At 47.5% G+C, this 22,288-nt stretch overlaps 1 protein-coding gene across 2 annotated transcripts in view; it reads right to left on the bottom strand.

Moving 5' to 3' along the window:
- The window catches only part of TIMELESS (timeless circadian regulator), a 28,565-nt gene that overhangs the window by 1,722 nt on the left and 4,555 nt on the right, over positions 1–22,288 (bottom strand). The window contains exons 1-28 of one of the 2 annotated variants that reach the window (XM_053921312.2): positions 13,605–13,633; positions 12,592–12,754; positions 12,292–12,445; positions 12,054–12,168; positions 11,896–11,958; positions 10,506–10,607; positions 10,165–10,320; positions 9,794–9,927; positions 9,488–9,575; positions 9,019–9,195; positions 8,452–8,669; positions 7,914–8,017; positions 7,602–7,771; positions 5,672–5,797; positions 5,419–5,570; positions 4,397–4,494; positions 4,191–4,314; positions 3,888–4,089; positions 3,461–3,606; positions 2,758–2,843; positions 2,556–2,670; positions 2,392–2,474; positions 2,037–2,179; positions 1,676–1,856; positions 1,521–1,589; positions 1,284–1,402; positions 262–469; positions 15–128 (exon numbers count right to left, since the gene is read on the bottom strand). In XM_053921312.2, the coding sequence (XP_053777287.1) occupies positions 15–128; positions 262–469; positions 1,284–1,402; positions 1,521–1,589; positions 1,676–1,856; positions 2,037–2,179; positions 2,392–2,474; positions 2,556–2,670; positions 2,758–2,843; positions 3,461–3,606; positions 3,888–4,089; positions 4,191–4,314; positions 4,397–4,494; positions 5,419–5,570; positions 5,672–5,797; positions 7,602–7,771; positions 7,914–8,017; positions 8,452–8,669; positions 9,019–9,195; positions 9,488–9,575; positions 9,794–9,927; positions 10,165–10,320; positions 10,506–10,607; positions 11,896–11,958; positions 12,054–12,168; positions 12,292–12,445; positions 12,592–12,673 (3,529 nt within the window). In that variant the 5' untranslated portion in view covers positions 12,674–12,754; positions 13,605–13,633. Of the gene's footprint in view, positions 1–14; positions 129–261; positions 470–1,283; positions 1,403–1,520; positions 1,590–1,675; positions 1,857–2,036; positions 2,180–2,391; positions 2,475–2,555; positions 2,671–2,757; positions 2,844–3,460; positions 3,607–3,887; positions 4,090–4,190; positions 4,315–4,396; positions 4,495–5,418; positions 5,571–5,671; positions 5,798–7,601; positions 7,772–7,913; positions 8,018–8,451; positions 8,670–9,018; positions 9,196–9,487; positions 9,576–9,793; positions 9,928–10,164; positions 10,321–10,505; positions 10,608–11,895; positions 11,959–12,053; positions 12,169–12,291; positions 12,446–12,591; positions 12,755–13,604; positions 13,634–22,288 lie in introns of those variants that run through there. The other variant, XM_045184722.2, reaches the window with a different exon arrangement.

Here is a 22,288-nt window from a genome sequence, read left to right as displayed (position 1 = left end):
GTCAGACTCCCTACCTTGGCTCCTGCCCTCATCTTCTTCCTGCTCCTCATCACTGTCCAGCAGTTGTCGCTTCTGGGGTGCCACTTTCAGGTGCTCTTTCCCACCAGCAGTCTCTGCATCTGAAATGACTGTAAGAGGAATAAAATTAGGCAACTGGGCCCTCAAATTCTCAAAATACTCTATCAGCCTCCACATCACCAGGGCTGGCACATGGTAAGTATTCAGCAAGTGGTCCTGCCGTTACCCGCTGCGTCACCAGACCTGCTTTCTTTTTTCGGGCTAACACGAGGGCCCTCAGGGCTTGTGCTCGGTGTTCCTTTTGGTGCTCTTCCTCAGGACCTTGCTGTCCAGGGACTTTAGGGTCTAGCCCTGGCTGAAGCTCTTCCCCTTTCTCTGGCTGACTCAAAGAAGCTGCTATCCTCCGGAGCTGGATGGGACTCAGCTTGGCTGGAATTCGCCAGAAGGTTTCCTACAGGGGCAAAAACATTGAAAACAAAAGCAATGAGGAAGGACCAGCTTCTAGTTCACCAGATTTTGATATTCATTGAATAAATATGACACTGCACTGGTGAAAATCCACAAGGGTTATGAACTTAAACTGCTTATTTACTCAATAAATGCTCAATGTCTGGCATGGTGCCTGCTACCAGAAGTTCCCAGTAAATATAGCCATTAACTAAATAAATGAATCCTGGGGATCTAAAAAGGTGAATCAGTTATGATCCCTGCACTCAAGGAACTTACAATCTAATGGGAGAAAAAAATCAATAGTCTGACACCATAGGATTGGGGTGTTATCAAGGGAATGAACAAACTTCAGGTGCCACAGTGATTACTTTCGCTTCGGGGGTGGAGAGCGACGGCCTGCTTCTCTGAGCAGTTGGCAGCTACACTGACTCTCCAGGTTGGATGTGCAGTTGGAGCCTTCCAGTACAGGGGCTGCTGCCATCACCCAGTGTTTGGAGGTATGAAAAAGCCTACGATTTGGAGGACGACTATGGTGTAAGGTAGGTATGTGGGCGGTGTGCCCATGAGGCTACAAAAATTGCCCAAAGCCAAACAGTGGGGAACCATCACATGCTCTGGACAGAGGAGTAATATAATCAAAACTATATCTTAGAAAGATAACTCGGGGGGCAGCGTGGAATATGGACTTGGGGGAAAGGGAAATGGAGACAGGAAGACTAGCAGGACGGCTGCCGCGGGAGTCTTGGTCAGTGGAATGAGATGTATTCTGAAACAGCAACAATGCAACTTGGCTGCATTGTAACTGGTGTATTTACCTGCCCAGAGGCAGGAGGTCGAACCCCTAGCTTGCGCAACAGCTGCTGGAACTGTTCGTTTTCCATTGCTTCCTCATTTTCTTCTGTCAGTGGCACCAATGGAACTGCCTGGGAACAGCCTAGAACAGGGTCAATAGTCATACGGGTGAAGATGTGAAGAAAAGAACTGGTCCTTTATCCCACCACCAGCAGCTTCCAGTGCCCCAGGCCTCCTGAAACCATCATTTATCCACTCACCGTCCTCTTCCCGATCACCTGCTACCTGAAGCAGGCAGTTCTGCAGCCACAGGACAGGACCAGAAAAGCCTAAGGGAAGGAGGGAAACTTGTCATTGGCCCATACGACGAAACCCCTCATCCACCCAAGACACCACTCCCAGCCCAAGCCCTCACCTTCCTGACGCAGGCTTTGCCCAAGGTTTTCAGATGAAAGGACTGAGCTCCCCTGGGGGGTTTGTTCTGCTTCTGAGCCCTCCTCTTTCTCTTCATTCTCTTCACTCTCTTCCTCTGGCAGGCTTTCTTCTTCTTCCAGATCTTCTTGGCGAACATCTTTCAGGGACTCCTCTCCATGAGGCTAAAATTCAGTGGGGGTGGGAAATGAAAAAGGAGACAAGATGAGGAACTGAGTGGAGCCCCCTGGTTCTGGGTGGACCTAGTCAGAACAGCCTGAAGCAGGAAGATCCTGGGCAGGCTACTTCTAAAGGACACTTCAGGGGGATGGCCCATGCCAGCAGAGCCAGGGGAATATTATTACCAAGGCCGAGTGCACCAACTTCTTCCGGCGTTTCTTGTACAGCTCCCTCCGCTCAGCCACCAGCCCCAGAGCCAGCAGTTTATCCACTATTCGGGCTCGTGAGCGTTTGGCTGTGATGTTCTTCATGATATGACCCAGGACATCTATAAAGAAAGAAACTGTAAATTCCCAAGGGCAATAGAGGAAAGAGAAGTAAAGGAAATCAGAGGACAGAGGCTGGCTTAATTCACTCAAAAGTGACAGCACAAATACAGTAAGCGGACAGAAGAGATGGGATAAGCCCTACTTGGGAACAGGAGGGGAAGAAACAGCTTGGCTCTCATATCAGAGATTCCTTAACTTCCATCTCACTTACCGTCTGAGCCCTGGAACTCCTCAAAAAGCCGCTGCAGCTCCAGCTCCTGATCTTCTGTCCACAGTACGATACGGGTTCCTTTCCTGTTTAGGAAGGTGTCAGTGGAAGAGTGGGAGAGGCAGTGGATGGCCCGTCTCAGTCCCTTCCGGAATATGTGCCTCTACCTTTGAAAGTCCTTGACACTGTCAGCCAGTCCCAGCCGGACCAAATGGTGGATGACCTGCTTACGTGTTCGAGGCGTATTCAGGTGTGCCAAGATGGTGTCTACCACATCCTGACCTGAGATGGAGGAGTAAGGCAGTAAAGAGGGGTGCTGGAGCCCACGCTGACCTTCTCATAAACTCTTCCGACCTCAAGGCTGCATACCTTCCACATCCTTATGGGCAAGGTACAGTTCCTGAAGCCGAGCCTCCTCCTCTGGGCTCCACACAGGAGGTTTGCGACTAGAAGATCTAAATTAGAAAAGGAGGAGGAAAGCACGTAGGCTGTTGGCCCGAAGAGACCCAGGGTCTGCTCTGGTCAGCTCTAAAAGAACCAGGAAGACAAGAGAGGTACGCCAAAGGAGCCAACTAGCAGAGGCCTAGGATGCGTTTCCTTCCCCTCAGTCTCCTCCCACTTACGAACCCAAAAGTCAAACTAAGATTTTCCAGGGCCAGTGGAACCTGACACTGAGGGACTGAGAGCATTATGGGAAAAAGAAAGGAGTGTGAAAGGAGAGGAGCTGAGACACTAAGGAAAAGCCAAACATATCTATGAATCCTCACGGTTCCCTAGCACATTCTGGGATGGGGCACATACAGGTAAGACTCCTACTGGGGGGGCCACCCCATTGCCAACTGACCCCTCCCCCCCACCCCATGAAGGCTGGAGAAGGAAACTAGAGTAGACAGGAGACTTAGGCTCCAGTCCCATCCCTCTCTTGGGTGATCTTAAGGAAAGCATTTCACCCTCACGGTTTGTTTGCTCAGCTATGAAAGGGAAAAAAAGGTTACATCAACTAATAGGTCAGCTCTTCCAGCCTACACTCTGTGACTGTGTCACCCACCCCACTGCCCATCCTCGAGCTCACCCGCCATCCAGGGAGCCATAGCCCTCGGTCATCTCTCGAACCACAGACGTGTTCTTCCAGAACAGCAGCTCCACAAAGGCTTTTTGGTTGACTGCAGCCAGTGCAAAGAACTTGCCCAGGATGTATTTGGCAAAAGTCACTAGCTCCTGTGGGAGAGGCAGGCTGCCTGAGGCCTCTGGCCTAATTCTATACAGAAACTGGGCCCTCTAGGCATTTTCGCTATAGATGTTCCCAGCTGCCCCCTCCTCACTCGGACTCTCTTCCATCCTTCGCCACCCAGCTCCCTCAGCCAGACTGCCCACTTCCTCACCGTTCTCTCACCTCGCAGCCCCTGACACTCCTCGGAGCCCTTTCCCTCCTGAAGACTATCCTTTTACCCCAAGACTCCCCTAAGCCTCCAGACTCCTGTTCCTTCGTATCCCCTCACTTTGTAGGCCCCAGCGGCAGGATCACTTAGCAGACGATTGAAAAGGCAGAAGAGTGAGAGCTGGAAAAGAAGAGCTTCCACTTTGAGGTCATGGGCCAGCCGGTGCAGCATCTTGACAATGCAGTGGTTAGTGTGGGCACTATTCCGCTGGTAGCTCCGCAGCAGCAGCACGTAGGCTCGGATGACAGTTGAGCTGGCAAAGCTGCAGCAAGACAGGGAGGGAGAGGGTGTCAGCATGGCCCTGCTCATCCTCACAGCCCCACGATCTCTGTCCTGGGACCAGCTCAGTCCTCTTGGCCGCACCGTTTCAGGTAGTCCAGAAAATTAAATTCTTTCTCTGACACCTGGACCACTTGCAATTCCTCCTCCTCATCTTCTTCTTCTTCTTCTTCCTCCTCTGCCCCTTGCTCCTCTGGCCCCTGCTGTCCTAAAGGGAGAGTGAGGGTTACTGGGCATCTGGTGCTACAGAAGGCTAGAAGCAGAGAGATGTGAAGGAAACGGAGACTCACTGGGAAGCGGGGCACAGAGGACTTGTTTCAGCAGCTGGATCTCCTCCTCTAGGGAAATGTCTTGAGAGCCAAACACATCTCCTTCTGGCCATACCTCCCTGGAACACACAGAGAAACAACGCTGTAACCAGAGGGAATTTGAGTTACAATTTATTTATTTTATTTTTAATTTATTTTTTAAAGGCTTTATTTATTTATGTTTAGAGAGGGGAAGGGAGGGAGAGAGGGAAACATCAATGTATGGTTGCCTCTCGCACGCCCTATGGGGACCTGGACCGCAACCCAGGCATGTGCCCTGACTGGGAATCAAACCAGCGACCCTTTGGTTTGCCGGCTGGCACTCAATCTACTGAGCCACACCAGCCAGGGTGGAATTTGAGTTATAATTTAAAGCAGGAGGAGGAATTTAGACTTATTTGTAAGCCAGAAAGAGAATGCAAACTATTACCTCAAAGATGTAAAAGCAACTCTGGGGAAATTTTCCCTCATAAGCCACAGTGCAATGAACATCACTTAAGAATAAATGCAAACAATCTAAATGTTTGGCATGTGGTTGGACAAATGTTCATATTCACACAATGGTGTTTTAAAGCCACATGGAAACATATCTGATGAGACATGATGTTCGCAATGTACTGAGAAATGAAAAAAATACTATAAATCAGAATGTGCAACATTTCATTTTTGTAAAAGAAGGTATATAGGTATGTATATATGTCTAATACAGAGAAAAAAACTCTGGATGATAACTCATCAAAATGTTAATGATGACTACCTTCAGCTCACAGAAATATGTTTATTTTCTCCTCTAATTAACTGTGCTTTCTGTTCTTGTTTTATCAAACAACAAAACTCCCCAACAGACCAATCAAAACTCCCCAGGACTCAGTACTCAGTGTAGAGCCCTGGCGGTTTTCATGGGACTTCTTTCTTTTGAAGGCTGAGAAGCCTGTAACACAGTGAAAGCCTCCCTTTGCTCCCAAAAGCTGGCCCCAGGAGAATGGGTGGGCAGGCGTTCTTACCGGGCAGACCTAAGGAGGGTCAGGGCCTGTGGCGCCTGGCCGGCCAGCAGACAGTCTTGGATCCGCACCATGGCTTCTGCCCGCTGCTCTTCCACTGGCACTTCTGAGGCCGCATCAAAGGGAACCATGGAGTCCAGACTGAGCTCAGGATCCTAGAGAGGGATTAAAGCTGTGGGAACAGAGAGGAGGGAAACCCAGACAGCCAACCCCCAGCACTACCCTCGAAAAAGACTGGGTTTCTGCAACCACCTACCTGGGCACAGCACTGCAGCTGCTCAGCCAGGGACGGCCACAGGGCCTCCAGGTCCCCTGGGCTCTGTGGGACACTGTCAGAAGCAACGGGCTTCTTTTTCTTCTTTCTCTTTTTCTTCTGTTTATTCTATGAAAAAAGAACTATCTTGGAATGGCAGGAGAGGCCCTGACCAGTGTGGCCCAACTGGTTGGGTGTCATTCTGCAAGGCACAAGGTCGCTGGGTCGATTCCCAGTCAGGGCACATGCCTGGGTTGCAGGTCTGGTCCCCGGTTGGGTGCATGCAAGAGGCAACCGATTGCTGTTTCTCTCTCACACTGATGTTTCTTTTCCTCTCTTTCTCCCTCCCTTCCCCTTTCTCTTAAAAAAAAAAAAAAAAAAGGCAAGAGAGCTAAGGCGGCCTTTCCCCATCCATGTCTTCTCTATTATTAATTCACTACATGTCTGAATTAGACGTTTACAGAGTGGCCGCTGTGTGCTACTCAAAGGCAATGGAAAAGCAAGAGTGAACAGCATATTTCCTTGCCCTTGAGGAGCTTACAGTCCAATGGGGGAGACAGGTAAATTACATTTCAGTGTGGATAGGACCTAAAATGTGGCTGAGCAGAAAATGCCAAGGCAAAACACAGGAACAGCACTTGACTCATTTCTTGGGGTTAGATTTCCCAAAAGCAGTGACATCTTAAGCAGAAGTCTATGGAATGAACAGATTTTCTATGAGGATAAGAAATTCTACATGAAAAGGCTTTGTAAAATGCAAAGCGCTTCGTAAATACAGCCTACAATTTTTTCTCCTGGAAAGCAAGAGTGAGAAATCGGGTGAACTACGCAGCCCTTAAAGATCATGCTCTATTCAAAGAATTTAAGATTAAATATTCCAAAGGTTAAGAGTTTGAGCTTTGGAGTCCAGCAGACCTGGACTTAAGCATCGCTAGCCATTTACCAATAAACCTTGAACAAGCTGCTCAGCCACTCTGTGCATACGTCCTAGTACTGGCGTATTACCAGGAAACTCTAGTGCAATGTGAGACACCAGTGAATACCCAGTAAATGATGTCACCTGTTGTTGCTGAAAATACCATAGAGCCCTGAGTGTAAAAATGCCTTTTAGGAAAGTCTCATTGATATCGCTGCCCTTTCAAGTCCAGTTTTGAACGAACTTTAAGCTACGGCAAAAAAGGCACCCCCCAGGCAAAATTTTTTTACAAAGCAGAGTCCCTGTGCCTCTGGGAAACAAATTTCTTGAGGTTTTCTTCTCGTACCAGACTTTTCATTTATATGTCACTTCAGGCTGGTGGATAGGTATTGCAAACAGCTTTAGGACGACGGAGACTGACATGAGCAACTGAACTATTCCAACAGTAACTAATACAGTAAGAGATCTCAGACCTTCTGACTTTCAATTTAAGGCTCTTCCCATCTCACTATAGCGCTTCAGAAGTACAACCAGGAAATATCACAGCATAATTACTAAACTCTGCCCTGGCTGGTATGGCTCAGTGGATTGAATGCCAGGCCTGCAGACCACAGGGTCGCTGGTTTGATTCCCAGTCAGGGCACATGCCTGGGTTTCAGGCCTGGTGCCCAGTGGGGGGCATGTGAGAGGCAACCATACGTCGATGTTTCTTTCCTTCCCCCTCTCTCTAAAAATAAATAAAATATTTTTTAAAAATTTAAAAAAGTACTAAACTGTAATATTATGAACCACCAGAGTTCGCACATAGTAAGTGTTCAGTAAATGTTTCCTGAACTATCCAGGATTAATCTAGTAAAAGAAGGAAACTAAAGTAGACTCACGTCAGCAACATCTCTTGCCCTGTTAGTGCAGAGTAGCTCTAACAAATCAGCTTAAGCTACAGAAAACAGGAGGAGAAAGAGCTCCTATCCTCCACCTTTCCCTCCCGTCTTTCTACATCCCGACACTGCCCCGTACCTGTACCACCAGGTTCCCTCGGCTCCGACAGAACCGCTCCAACATCTTGAGGAAGAGGTGGGTGGTTTCCACCAAGTCAACAAGGAAAGAGTGGGGTTGGTATCTCTCATCAAACTTTCGAAAAAGTGCCAAGAACAGTTCTCGATACTCCATCACATAGAAAATGTTGTCTAGAAATGGGGGAGAGAAGGATTGGAAGGGCTGGTCTCGAAAGTTTAGGAAAAGGAGATGGATGACGTTGGGACTGGGAAGAGGAAAATGCTGGTCAAGAGATGGGGAAGGCCAGAATCAGACACTGCACCAGGACCTCACTTTTGATGATGCGGCTGCTCTCCCGCACGGCCTCATCTGGCGACAGGTCCATCTCATTCACTGTGGCCAGCAGCTCTTGATAGGCCTTCAGAGCCAGGTGCATCCTGTGAGTTGAGGGAAAGAGAAAGACAACTTACAGGTGTGTCCAACCTGGGGCCCGTGGGCCACATGCAGCCCAGGACAGCTGTGAATGCAGCCCAACACAAAATCATAAATTTACTTGAAACACTATGAGATTTCTTTTGAGATTACATGTTGCAATGCACTTAATATGTGGCCCAAAACAACTCTTCTTCCAGTGAAGCACAGAGACGCCAAAAGGTTGGACACCCCTAAGTCTTAGGACATAGGCTCATGGAAACAGTACCACTCGCCCCAAAACAGTGCCATCAAAACCAGAATGGCCCAGCCAGCCCTTGCTCCCCAGCCTGACCACCTTAATCCTGAGACAGAAAAGAAAGCACCATCCAGAACTCAGGCATTCAGATTCCTAGCCTGGCCAAGATGTCTGTTCGCACTCCAATTCTCCCCCACTCACCGGCGTGCCCAGGAGGCAGCTTCCTTGCGGTCAGTCAGCATCATCTCATAGTAATTAGTGAGGTTCTGCTCGATGAAGTGGAAGGTACGGACACTGAGGGTCTCAGAGACCAGGCCTGGCTGGAAGGAGGCAGCCCGGTTGAAGGCCATGAAGAAAGCCAAGGCCCACATGTAATAGGTCTCATCGTGCTGTTGAGCTTTCTCCCGAAGCAGGTTATCCTAACATCCAGGGAAAAAAGACCATTCTGTGACCAGAGGGCTTCCAGTTTCCTCCTGCCCTGTGATAATGGGAAGGACCCTGGACACCACTGTAGCAATACTCTAGGATCCACGACTTAAAGTCTCTCTTCTTCTTCCCGGTGTCTCCACATTCATTCTCCCTTCCTCTGGAGGGATTTCTTGAGAGACTTTTAACCTGCTACCCTTCTGATGTCATCACCATCTCTCAGGGGCACCCTATACCCTTCCCACCTACTAGTCCACACTCCAGGGTCAGCCTCCCCAGGTTGCCCTTCTTGCCCACCACTGGCCCGGCGACCTCTCTACTCCATCCTTCCGAGGCTCTCACCTTCACCAAGCCCATGAGCCGGTTATAACAGTTCTCCAGGAACTCAGAGCAGAAGTCTCTGAGGAAGAGTCTCACGTTGAGGGCAGAGCGGCGCTGAGTGGACAGCTCCCGGGCAGCCTGGCGCCGTTTAGGCACTCTTCGCGGCTGCTTTCCCAAGTCTGAACTGTAGTTTCGGAGCTGACGGGGTGGGTCAGGGATTAGAATTACTCCTAACAACTACCCTCCGCTTGCAGTTCTTTCTGCGTCCCTGGTTCTGCAGTTTTCTCAAAAGAAACTCCTAGAAAGTTCTCCCCCTCTGGAACTAAGTGAAGACAGAGGTAAAGACAGTAATGCCAGAAGCTCTGTTTTTGCTGCTGTCTCCTACTCTAAGTCCTCTAACTGAGAAGCTTTACCTCCAGAGATGTTTATCCTCCTCAGGTTCCCCAACTCCACAATATGGAGTTCCCACCCCAGACGGGAGCACACTCACATTGTGGAGACCTTTGTGAAAGATGAGGTCCCTTTCTCCAATAGATTTCAACCCCTGAACAACGTAAGAGCCCCCAAATCGAGAATGCCTGCAGAGAAAAAACAACACGAAAACACAAACACAAACATGCAGGGTGAGCCCTCAGTTCCCTGGAAGTGTTGGCCCCGTTCCCCCTCATGAGCACGTCAGAGCATGTTCTAACTGCAAAAATGCCATCTGGTCACCACCGGCTTAAAACTTAGCCCAGCCCTTCGCACTCCACAGTGAAGAAACGGGAACTTGGCTACAGCAGCTCCCACTGCTCGCCTGCTGCCGCGCTGAAGGGCTCGACTCTTCTTTTCCGCCATCTCTCGCTGGCGCAGCACCTCCAATTCTGCCACATCTGTGCTCCGCTCCTGCGCTAAGCGCCCCTGTCCTACTCTTGCCAGCTGCTCCGGGTTCTGGATTTGGAACATGGAGGGAAAAGTCAGAAGGAAGGTCCTTCCTTATTCTGAGTCCAGTCCTGCTGGTGACGGAGTGAACAAAATAGGATTGTTGATGGACCCTACACTCAAGACATGACTCTCCTGTCGTCCCGCTTCCTCCAGAGAATTCAGCCATTGTTGTGAGAGTAACTGTGGCCGCATAGCAGAAAAGTATGTGGGTGAAGGGACTGGGGCAAGGGGTCAGGGTCTCACCTGGTCACGAAACATAAGGGAGATGATCTCCAGCACGTGTAGGCTCCACTGCTGCTCAGTGGGCGAGCTGGCCAGGAAGAGGAGCAGGTCGTCCAGGCCACTGAGGTGAATTGCCCAGAGAAGCTGGTCGTGGACGCTGGGGTCGTCATCGATCCTCTGAGTGGTGAGTGGTGAGGGGACACAGGGGAGGTCAGTCAGTCCCACGGCCCTGCCTTGACATTCTCCAACTCATTCCTTGACCGAGGTTCCCTACCCAGACTTCTCAGAGGACAAAAAAGCCAAAAAGGGCAGCTCAACCTAACCAAGCACAAGAACTCAGACAACCCAGGTCGCTTTCTCACCTTCACCTGATCAAGGTCGGCTGGGACATGGAGAATATTTCTGACCAGGAGCAGGATCCGCTCAATCAGCAAGTTGTCTTCCTCCTGCCGTTCCTCCCAGCCCTAGTCAGAAGCAGAGTTAGAGGAAGAGGCTTTTTGGGACCGCTCTGTGTGGTTTTGGAGATTGTAGCCCCGTGAGAGCATGCTCTGAACGGGGCTGGTAAGTCTCCCTGGAAAAGCAGGTCATAACGCAGGTGGCAAGCATGACTCGATTCCAGCACCGAGGGTCCTGCGGGAATCAGGGCTGAAATGTACGTTTTTGTCCTCTGAAGCTGGCTCTGTTTAGCCATAAGCCTTGTTAGCATAACCCAGATGCTTGAGTTCAAGGCATAAGGAGTGAAACTCCCTACTTCATGATATATGCCTTTATAGCCATCTGGCGCCTGCTTGTCTCACAGACCCCAACCTGAAAAGATATCTGTGTTTCTTTAATTGTTATCTATAGAGAGTGTTAGTTTTTTATGACTATAGCCTGTTGGACATTGACTGATAAGCTATGCACTTCCCAACCCTAATAAAAGCCATGTGGGAGAAGGGCTGGGGGCATTCTCCACTAGAGGGAATGGCCACCCCTTTTCCTGCCGGAGCAACAAGATTGCGTCGGGATGAATCTTTATTTCTATCTGCAGTGGCCCCAGGGAACCTTGTGGGCCAAAGCTCCCCACCAGAGGCTCTCTGCGGAAGGCAGGCTCTCAGTGCCTTGGTCCCCCTCCCCCCCTCCCCGGCTGGGGGACCAAGGCACAGAGGAGAATCAGGATTAAAAAGAAAGAAAAAAGTTCCCTCTCTTCTCTCTCTCCTTGCATACCTTTGTTCTCTCTCTCTCCCTTTTACCTCTGTAACTTGTTTCCTGAGCCCATGCAGTCCAGCTGGCTCACTTTTTCTACCTCTGTGACTTTCTTTTCTTTACAACATCATATATTTTTTAAAGATTTTATTTCTTTATTTTTAGAGAGAGGGGAAGGGAAGGAAAAAGAGAGGGAGAGAAACATCAATGTGTGGCTGCCTTTCACACTCCCCCTATTGGGGACCTGACCTGCAACCCAGACATGTGCCCTGATTGGGAATCGATCCGGCAACCCTTTGGATCACAGGCTGGTGCTCAATCCACTGAGCCACACCAGCCAGGGCCTCTTTGACTTTCTAAATAAACTTCTGCTTGTATTTGGGGAAGGGGAAGGGAGGAAGAAAGAAAAGAAAGACTTCAAGCAGCCCTGAGGTAGCCAGAGACAATGAGACCAGACCAAATCTCCAAACTCAGCCTGTCCTGACAATGCCAAACCCAGTGCTCTACCCAGAGGAGGAGCAAGGTGCTAACTGTCCTTGGGATCTCGGAAGGTGGAGACTCACTCACCAGCTGTAGTAGCGCATACAAGGTTTCACTGAGGACCCCAAAAGCCTTCTCACTGGCAAAAGCCTACAAAACAAGGGAATGGACCTTAAGTAGCTCCCACCCTCTCCTTCCGCACTGCCCCCCAATTCTGCCTCAGGGACTCTGAAGGAGAACCTCACCTCTTTGTAGGCCTGCAAGTAAGCGAGCACCTGCAGAAAATGGTGCCGGAAGTTAGGCTCCTGGGGCACACTACCAAAACAGAGCAAGGCTGGTTGGGTCAAGTTCACCATCAGCCTGGGGAAACAATGAAGGAGGGACAGGTTGTTATGTTTCCCTACCAGAGGCAAACACCAAAATCTGGCAGCTCAAACACCCAATGCAGGCACGTGGTAGAAGTGGAAAAGCTGGGGAAACAACCTGATGACAGCATCAAAGAGAGGCTTGTCCCGGTGGTGCTGGGTGAGGATGGGAAGAAGGTCACTCTGCAAGATCTGGGCTGCCCCCAGCTGCTGCCGCACGTCTCGCGTCTCATCCTCATGCCTCAGGTAGCGGATCAGATCCTTCACACATTCTTCAGGGACAGAACACACACTTATGTGGATCCCTGGAAGAAGCTCCACCCAGCCCAAGTGCTTTTCATACACAAGGCTTGAGAAATTCAACAGTCTTCTGCAACTCAAGCAAATTTTTTACCTGTTTCCTCAAATAGGTACTCACCTATGCAATCTGGTTCCTTGTGGTAAGTGTCTCCCTCCAAGTACCCAAGGGCACTACATGTGGCTAGAAGTTCGCAATTCATCTTGTACAAGTTCGTACAGCAGTGGAGCAGTCAATGGAGATATAAGGCGGGTGGACGCAGGGGAGACAACAATGGTGAGGCCTGCAGAGACGGAAAAATAACAGTTGTAGAACCCTCTCCCTGAAAGGCAGAGGGAACTACAGGACAGGGCCCTAACGCTCAGAGTATTCTCAACAAGATCCTCAAACGCTTCACTTCTGTCAGAACCAAGTACTGTTCCCAGTCCCAGGGAAAGCTTTTAGGGAAGGCTCCTACCTAATCAAAACACCAGAGGCTCCAAGCCTAGGAATTAGGCACCTGTCCCGTGCTCTAACGTGGATCTGAAACCTAGAAACAGTCTGTTTCAGAGTCGAGGTGACTTTGATTACCTTGGTTAGAGAGAGGCACCAACATGGAGACTTTTCCCCTTAGAGAGCTCTGCAGCCTTTTGGAGGAAGGGGAGAACAAACTTCCCTCCCCCTTAAAATTGCCAGACCCAGTCCCCTTCCAAGGCCTTTCCACATCCACGGTTACAGCTCTTACGTACCATAAGAATTAAGAAAGCCCAGCCCTCAGCACACAGTGATTCCACTTAGGATCTGACCTGTCGCGGGAGCCTAGAGGCTTCCGAGGCACTGGAAATGCATAGGTGACATTCCTTCATTCTCCTCCCCAGAGTTACTCTTAAGTTTTGGTAATCGTCCTAGAAGCCAACATCTAACAGAACTGGTGAGGAAATAGGAACCAGTGAAGTCTCCTGTTACTGTCCCCAGGAGAACCATCTTCCTTTTCTGAAGCATGCCACCTTTTAATTAAGATCCCTAAACCTTCATCAGACAATCACGTAAGCACAGGCGCAAAACCCTGGATGTTTCAGTACCCGACACTAATAGCGCGGACCCACACAAACACATTACATTTACTGCCCTGCTTCTGTGGAAATAGGAAATACCTGTCACTCCTGTCCCCTTGGCACAATCAGCCTTGCTGCTCTTAGCTGTGGCAGCTTCCTCTAAAAAGAGCTTTCTGTCCCACACCTCCCTCCAGGCCAACGCCACCCAGTGCCGCCCACAGGAAATGCACCGTATCCTGAGAACTAAGGTTTAATGCCTGATGCTGTCTCCCAGCTTTTATGTAACTGGTCTACTTCTCTGGCTGCCTGCCATCCCTCTATCCCTTCCCAGTGCTGACCTATTTCCTGACCGCTCAGCCCTGTAAGAGCGAGCCAGTAAAACACTCAATGATAAGACCAGAAAGACTGAAGGGAGACTTCCCCTGGCTGCCCTTTCTCATGGGATCTGTGGACCCTGAGACCTGGGTAATTTCTGACTCTCCTCAAAGACATACCCAGCTTTTTCAGACAGACCACTGGCACGTACAGATAGGCGCTCTCTCTCTCTCTCTCTCTCTCACACACACACACACACACACACTCTGATGGCTTCCCTGTCTGTACTTTCCAAGTGGCAGCCTAGGAAGCTGATAAGAACACAGCAGAGCTGGTTAGGAAGATGCTGAGTCAGCACATCCTCCTCAAAATAAGACACACCACCACACTCTGGCACTAAAAGGGGTGAAATGATAGAGACTTCCAACAGCAGAGACAAAGCCATGTGTGAAAGGCTCCCTGACTGATAACCTCACACATCCTCCCAGCTTCCCTCCAACTATACGTTGCCTCACCCATAGTAGACCAATTAATTCTAAGTAGAGATTAAATATTTTTAAAATTGGTCCCAGCAGAGCACTCAAACCTGAAAGGCAAAAGTAATGGAGGTGGTAACAGCTACCTGCTACCTGGCTACCAAAATAAGGGGCAGGGTGGGGGTGGAGAGGAAAGCAGATAGGGAGGGAGCCACCCTTGTAGACAGGAGAAGGGAAGAGGTTCTGTAAGAGAACCAGGACTTTGGATTCTAATGCCCTGCAGGGCTTGTTTTTTTAAAAAAGATTTTATTTACTTATTTTTTAAGTGAGAAGAAGGGAGAGAGTATGAAAAGGAGAGAAACACTGATCAGTTGCCTTCTGCACACCAGGGACCTGGTCCGCAACTCAAGCATGTGCCCTGACTGGGAATCGAACTACTGACCTTTCAGTTTGTGGGAGAATGCCCAACCCCTGAGCCACACCAGTTGGGGCTAATCCTGCACAGTTCTGTTTTGAGATTTTATTTATTCATTTTTAGAGAGATGGGAAGAGAGGAAGAAAGAGAGGGAATGAAACATCAATGTGTGTTTGTCTCTCAGGCGCCCCCTAGTGGGGACCTGGCCCGCAACCCAGGCATGTACCCTGACTGAGAATCGAACTGATGATCCTTTGCTTCACAGTCTGGTGCTCAATCCACTGAGCCACACCAGCCAGGGCCCCATGCAGTTTTGACAAAACCAGAGAGCAACAGGAAAAGCAGAGAATGAAAAATGGGTCAAGTGACCTAATGTAAAGCTCCCAGGCTAGGAGTCATGAGGCAAGCTGGCCGTCTTGGGCCAATTCATTAGAACTGGAATAAAAGAACTCTCAACGGGAATTTCAACCCTCCCTGGTGAAAACACTATTATAGTAAAAAGCAGCCAGGGACCTGCCAATATGGCTCAGTTAGTTAGAGCACCGTCCTGTAGACCCAAGGTCATGGGTTCGATTCCTGGTCAGGGCACATACTCAGGTTGTGGATTTGATCCCCAGTTGGGGTATGTGGGAGAAGGCAACCAAGTTGATAACGTGTCTCTCTCTCTCTTTCTCTCTCCCCCTTCCTCTCTCTTCATAAGCAATTAAAAAATGTCCTCGAGTGCGGATTAAAAAAAAATGAAAAAAATAAAAAGCAGCCAGGGACAGAAAACTTACAGTTCACTCCCTTTTCATACAGTTAACCAGAAGCTACTCACCTAGTCTCTCTCGCCTCATCTTCCTCTCCTAGACCACTGGTAGTCTGATTGTCTTATATCTCCAACACACGTACCCTCCAACCCACCTCTTCTCAGATCCATGGCTTGGCTGCCTCTTCTGACTATTTCTTGCTCCCCAGGAATTTACACACACATATTTCAAGACAGAGAGCCCCACCATGCTCTCCAGACCTTTGCTCAGGTTTTCTTCCTTCCTTCTATAAGTTCCACCCTCCTCCCTTAACTCCAGGAGTTCTAAACCTCTCTGACCTTCAAGATCAGCTCAAATGCCACTCCTGATTCCCTGAAGGTTTCCCTGACCACCTACAGCAGGACAGGGTGAGGGCACATATACGTACTTCCTCCTCCAGCACTAAACTACTCGTTTACACCATAACTACCCAGAATACACTTTTTCTCCTCTGCTAAAGATTGTCTTATGCATTTCAGCATGCACTGAATTTCTCTCACATGGGAAACATTCAAGAAAAACTCGTACATGCTTCCTGGTGCAATAGAAAGAACAGTAACCATGGTCAGAAAGCAGGGTCAGAGTCCTGGCTTCACTGTCTACCTGTTTATTCTTCAGCAAGTTAGCCTCGGCTTGCTCATCTGAAAAATAAGGAAAACTTCCTGAAAAATCTAAAAAAATGTGGCAGCCACGGAGGTCCCTGCTCAGATTTCTTTTCAAGAGCTTGCCATTCACCTGCAAAGCATGAGGCTAGCTGACAGCACCTCCTGGGCCCACTCAGCCCTACTCTTTCACGGCAGCCCCCAGTTAACGACGAAGCTCAAAGTACACAGGCAATTTCTGTCCGACAAGGACCCAGGCAGTCCTTGCTTCAGAGCCTCCCACTGGGTTGGCCGAGACTGCCAGATCTGCCTTGTGGACTGAGGTTTCCCTGCCCCCATCTGCTCCCCTCTTCTATGGTTATTGTGCTGTGAGAATCCAATTAAATTACACAAAAGCACATTGTAAATTGTGATAGAATACAAAGTTGAATTAAAAATTAGTGGTTCCATGCTTTATGATTTCATGTACCAGTATATATCCCCTCTAAACCGGGAAAACCATCTTACCTTGACTGGTAATAGGGATATTAAAAATACAGATACTTTTTAAAAACCCCAGCCGTGGATGGTGTTATTTTAAAACCCCAACTGTGGACGGTGTGACTCAGTGGATTGAGCACCAGTCTGTGAACCAAACCAAAAGGTTGCTGGTTCGAGCGCCAGTCAGGGCACATGCCTGGGTTGTGGGATGTGCCCTGTTGGGAGGCCCCCAGTTGGGGGCGTGCAAGAAGCAACAGATCGATGTTTCTCTCCCTCTCTTTTTCCCTCCCTCCCCCCATCTCTACAAATGAATTTAAAAACCCCCACAAATGTCTATTAACACCACTGTTTCATTTAAAAAAAAAGCCAGTTTAACATAAAAAGTATGATTCGATCTCATCCATTGTGGACAACGGTGAAGGCTGGTGTCCCACAGCTGGGACCTGCAGGGGTTAAGAAGGAGATAGTTAACCACAAGCTTCAGCTGAATGTGGCTGTAACTTCTGCAGAAGAAATATTTATCATTTAGATAGCCTGAGAATGGAGCAATTATGCCTGCAGTGTTTCCCTGAGTCTGCAAAACGTCCTTGAGCTTTATGCATCTAACTCTTACAGAATAAACAAGGAAACCATGTTCAGGGTCATTGTCTCTCCATCAGAGGACGATGTCCCACCTGGTCCCCGCTTTTCCTTAAAGTGTCTGAGTCTTTCTTAATCTCCCATCACCCCCCTCAGGGACCTCCTCCCTGAGCTGGTCGAGGCAATCCATGTCCTTCCTTTAAGGTGCATAATAAACAAGTCTTCATGAAAAACTCCCTAAATCGCCCTTATTTTTCTTTTTCCCTCAGGATGACAGAAATGTTATTATACACTAGTACTGTTCCTGTCTGGCACTTAGGAATTATTCATTTGTATATGTATATTCTATTTACAGAATAAAAATCATAAACCAGCCCAATGAAAGCAAGGCTCCACGAGAACTAGGTTTCATTTTACTGCTTATTGCTGGTTCCTTGATGCCTGGAGTTGGGCATACAGAGAGCATGTGATACTTATTTTCTGAATAACTTTATGTTGCATCAACATATTATCCCAAGCCATACCCTTCGGGACCAGTGAAACCATTTCAGGGAATATAACCCAAGAAAATAATCCAAAAAAAAGAAAAAGAAAAGAAATCACTTCTACAAAATAAAAAATGAAACCTCGTCTTAGTCCACTCTAGTTTACAAAACGCTTCCACAGCATCACTGCACTTCGATTTCAACCTCACAACGGTCTCGAGTGACTGATACAAAGTATCTCCATTTTACAAAAGAAGAAACAGGCTCAGAGGCAGAATAAACACCCCAATAAGATATTCATTATCGATGAGTTATCTTTAATGGTAAAGCCTTGGAGACAACCTGGATATCCCGAACCTGGGGAAAAGCTAGGGAAACTTTGGAATATTAATAAACTATGTATCACATAAAAACCATGCAAACTAAAATTCAAAAGCTATACTAAAAAGGGCACATAGAGTAGAATGTTCACAATAACCACATAAATACATGAATGATCTGAAGCAGATGAGGGATCTCGGAAATTACTAGTAAAAATAGTGCTTCTATTTTAAAAATACAGGTAATTCATTGTCTTTAATTCTTTTTGGTGACTTCAACAAAAACAGCAAAGGCAGCCACTGCCGTTCTCCCAGGCTTTCACTCCCATCCCCTTTCCTAGCCCAAAGGTGGGCTGGCAGACTGAGTTATTGCTGTTCACTGCTTCTACCCACAGAGATTCGGAAACCTCTTCCACTTTACTCAAAGTATACAGTCTCCTTTGGTCTCCCTCTCCAGCCCTTCATCTTGTGTTTTCTTTAATTTCCCACTGTGAGTTTTGAAACAGTCCAAACTCTTGTATTTTTGTGAACGTCAACAGTTAACCCTGATGCACAGACAAGAGAGTGCGGTCCCACTGCATTACCTCCACCAAATCCTTTCCTCCTCCTGAGGCGGAAGAGGGGAAGCCACTTGTGCTGTTTCCAGACAACTGAACAGAACAGATACACACAGGCCTATAATTTCTCCGTTCCAATCAGAGAGCAATTTATTCCACTTTCCGAGTTTTCTACTTTGAAAAGAATTCCCCCCAGGCCACCTCTTCACCCACAACAGAGGCAAAACAGAACCGGCCATTCTAGCTTGCCAAAGAACTGATAGAAAAAAGAAATTCTCCCCGATGTTTCATTGCAGGGGGGTTTGTTTTGTTTTGTTTTATTGTTGTTCAAGTACGGTTGTCTCCATGTCTCACCCAATGGTCTGTTTTATTTAAATACAGACTGGTATAACAGAGTGGTTCCAGAACTTCTGGATTTTTATGGATGAGTCTTTAATCTTTTTTTTGTTTTTGTTTTTTTTTAATTTAGGAAGACTAACATAAGGTTGCCGACTTTAAATTCTGTAACTTACGGACAAGTACAACAACAACAACAACAAAAGCCAAGCACACACTGTTGGTATGACTGTCAAAGGTGAGGCTGCTGTGGAAAATGTTTGGCAGTTCCTCAAAATGAGTTACGTGTCACACATCACCCACAATCCCACTTCTGGGTATGCATCTGAGAGAAACGACAAGCATGTCCACACAACAACTTACAGTACAGGAACGTTCGCAGCAGCACTATTTATACTAATCAAAATGTGGAAAAAACCCAAATGGCAATCGACTGATGAATAAACAAAAAGTGGTGTATCTATACAATGGGATATTATTCGACAGTAAAAAGAAATGAAGTCCTAGCTGGTGTGGCTCAGTGGATTGAGTGACGGCCTGCAAACTCAATTGATTCCCAGTCTAGGGCACTTGCCTAAGTTGTTAGCCAGGTCCCCAGTAGGGGGTGTGTGAGAGGCAACCACACGTTAAAGTTTCTCTCCCTCTCTCTCTCCCTCCCTTCGTCTCAAAACTAAACTAAACTAAAACTAAAAAAATGAAAAAAAAACCCCTAAACAAAAGAAAACAAAAATGAAAAAACAAAACTTGTAAACAGTGCATTCAGTGAAAGAAGCCAGACACCAAAGATCACATACTGTATGATTCCATTTACACGAAATGTCCAGAACAGGCAAATCCATAGGGACGGAAAGTAAATTAGTGGTTGCCAGGGACTGGGGTAAGGAGGAGTGGGGTGTCATTGCTCAGTAGGTATGTACAGGGTTTCTCCTGGGGGTGATGAAAATATTCTAAAATTAGATAGTAGGTAATGGTTGAGAAGTGCTGAATTTACACTAAATAAATACAATACACTTTATAAAATAAATACACTTTATTTTTATTTATTTTTAAATATATTTATTTGATTATGCTATTACAGTTGTCCCATTTCCCCCCCCTCACTCCAGTCCATCCTGCCCACCCCCTCCCTCCCACTTCCCCCCCTATAGTTCATGTCCATGGGTCATACTTATAAGTTCTTTGGCTTCTACATTTCCTACACTATTCTTACCCTCCCCCTGTCTATTTTCCACCTATCATTTATGCTACTTATTCTCTGTACCTTTCCCCCCACTCTCCCCCTCCTGCTCCCCTATTGATAACCCTCCATGTGATCTCCATTTCTGTGGTTCTGTTCCTGTTCTAGTTGTTCGCTTAGTTTGCTTTGGTTTTTGTTTTAGGTGTGGTTGTTAATAATTGTAAGTTTGCTGTCATTTTTACTGTTCATATTTTTATCTTCTTTTTCTTAGATAAGTCCCTTTAACATTTCATATAATAAGGGCTTGGTGATGATGAACCCCTTTAACTTGACCTTATGTGAGAAGCACTTTATCTCCCCTTCCATTCTAAATGATACCTTTGCTGGATAGAGTAATCTCCACCACTCCGAGTCCAGCCCTCTCGGTTTATCTGTGCGCGAATGTGGGGCTGCAGGGTCTGCTAGTGGTCAGACTGCCTGCCCCGTTCGTCCCACACTCCACCAGTCTCGGTCCCGCCACAGCAACGCGAGTCCTCTCCACCCCGGCTGCCTGTCTCCGCCCCTCCTACCAGTCTGGATGAATGTTTAATTTTTATTTCCTTGGTGTCGGACTTCCTTGCCATTCGATTTTCTGTCAGTTCTGGTTGTGCGAGGAGGCGCAGTGTGTCTACATACACCTCCATCTTGGTTCTCCTTGAATTATATACTTTAAAAGGGTAAATTTTATGGTATGTGAAATATATCTCAATACAGATGTTATAAAAAACACCCCACACAATTGCTATATATTCTATTTTCACTACTTAAACACTCCAAAAACTAGGGACAAAAATCTCAGGATAAAGTAGGCTTTTAATCTGATGAATTTGGTTTTATGAAAACAATAATTACATTGTATTTTCACATTTTGTCGTCAACAGACGAAAACCTCCTCAAACATCTTAGCCCCAGCAGATGTGGACATTTAAAAGTGATGTTAGTTCCTTTTCCCACCAAATGTTAGTACCAAGTAGTTCAGATAAAGCAATATTCATTTGAAACTAATACTCATGGGCCTCCAAATGCAAGAATTAAAGGAAAACAAGATAAAATATTAAATACACTTGCCATTCAAGAGAGAAAATTAACTCATTTCTTGAAAATGAAATAAAGCCAAAGAAAAAACTGCCCCAAACCAACCCTGTTTGAAGTAGTAGTTTTGAGAATCACTAATACGAAGAGAATTGAGGCAGGATAGTAAGAAGTTAGGAAAATTCCTTGCCGAGTGGAATGGGGAAACAGACAGAGACCTGAACAAACTGGCCAAGCAAAGTACAGGCAGATACAGGTCACTGGGTGGGTAGCAACAGGCAAAATGTGTCGGAGGACGTGCCCAGGGTGGCCTGTCCTCCCCGGGCATATCTCCGATGCTGACCGTGTAGTTTAGATCCCCCAACCTTTTACTCAACTATATCCCTCAACTATATTTTAGCTCCAGGCCCAGAAAAGCTGCAAAATCAGGCAGGTGATGCCAGGAGCAGCTGCTTTGTGTAATGACCCCCTGAAAGGGCACACTTGGAAAAGCTGATGAGCATTCTATTGAGATCTCCCCTGAGATCCCCCTAAACTCCCCACCTTTGGAAAGTAGGTAAAACCCCGTTGGACAAAGAAGTCTGCACAACCTCCTTGGAGCACGACCACTTGATTCTCCTTTTCAAGTAAATTTTCTTTCTACTAAACGCTAAAGGTCCCCACGAGACTTGTAACCAGGGGAGCAATGAGCAGCAGCAGGCAGCTAGACCAGGGCTAACCCCAACCCTGTCTCCAAGGCCCCCTTTTCTCTGACTTTCCAGTGAGCTGACAGCAGCCCTGCCTTGGCTCCTTTCATTTCCAGAACGTTTCCAGAGAGCCAAACAAAGCAATCCCACCTAGGCTCTCCTGTGATTTCTTCAATCCTGGGCCCACCCTCGTTTCACTGCCCCCAGCGTTAATAAACACACTCTCAATGTCAGCTGGGCTCGTCTCATGACATCTCTCCTGCACAAAGTCAAGAACCCGCACATTACCGGCTGGCCCAGGGCAGACTCACTCTGGGCTCAGTCCCCTTCTGGTAACAGAGTGACATTTGGCATTTGAATTCCAGTACTAAACTGGTGATCTTTGAGAATGTGGCTTAATCCAAACCTCAGTTTCCTTATCAGTGTACTGAGAAAATAAATGGGGAAATTTAAAGGAGTTCATGGCAAGCAGTGGTCCTTAATAGACCACTGCTGA

This window comes from Desmodus rotundus, chromosome 3 (assembly GCF_022682495.2).
Source record: "Desmodus rotundus isolate HL8 chromosome 3, HLdesRot8A.1, whole genome shotgun sequence".
NCBI classification, from domain to species: Eukaryota; Metazoa; Chordata; class Mammalia; order Chiroptera; family Phyllostomidae; genus Desmodus; species Desmodus rotundus.
The sequence above is the reverse complement of the archived record's forward strand: the minus strand, read 5'-3'. Positions and strand labels throughout refer to the sequence as shown.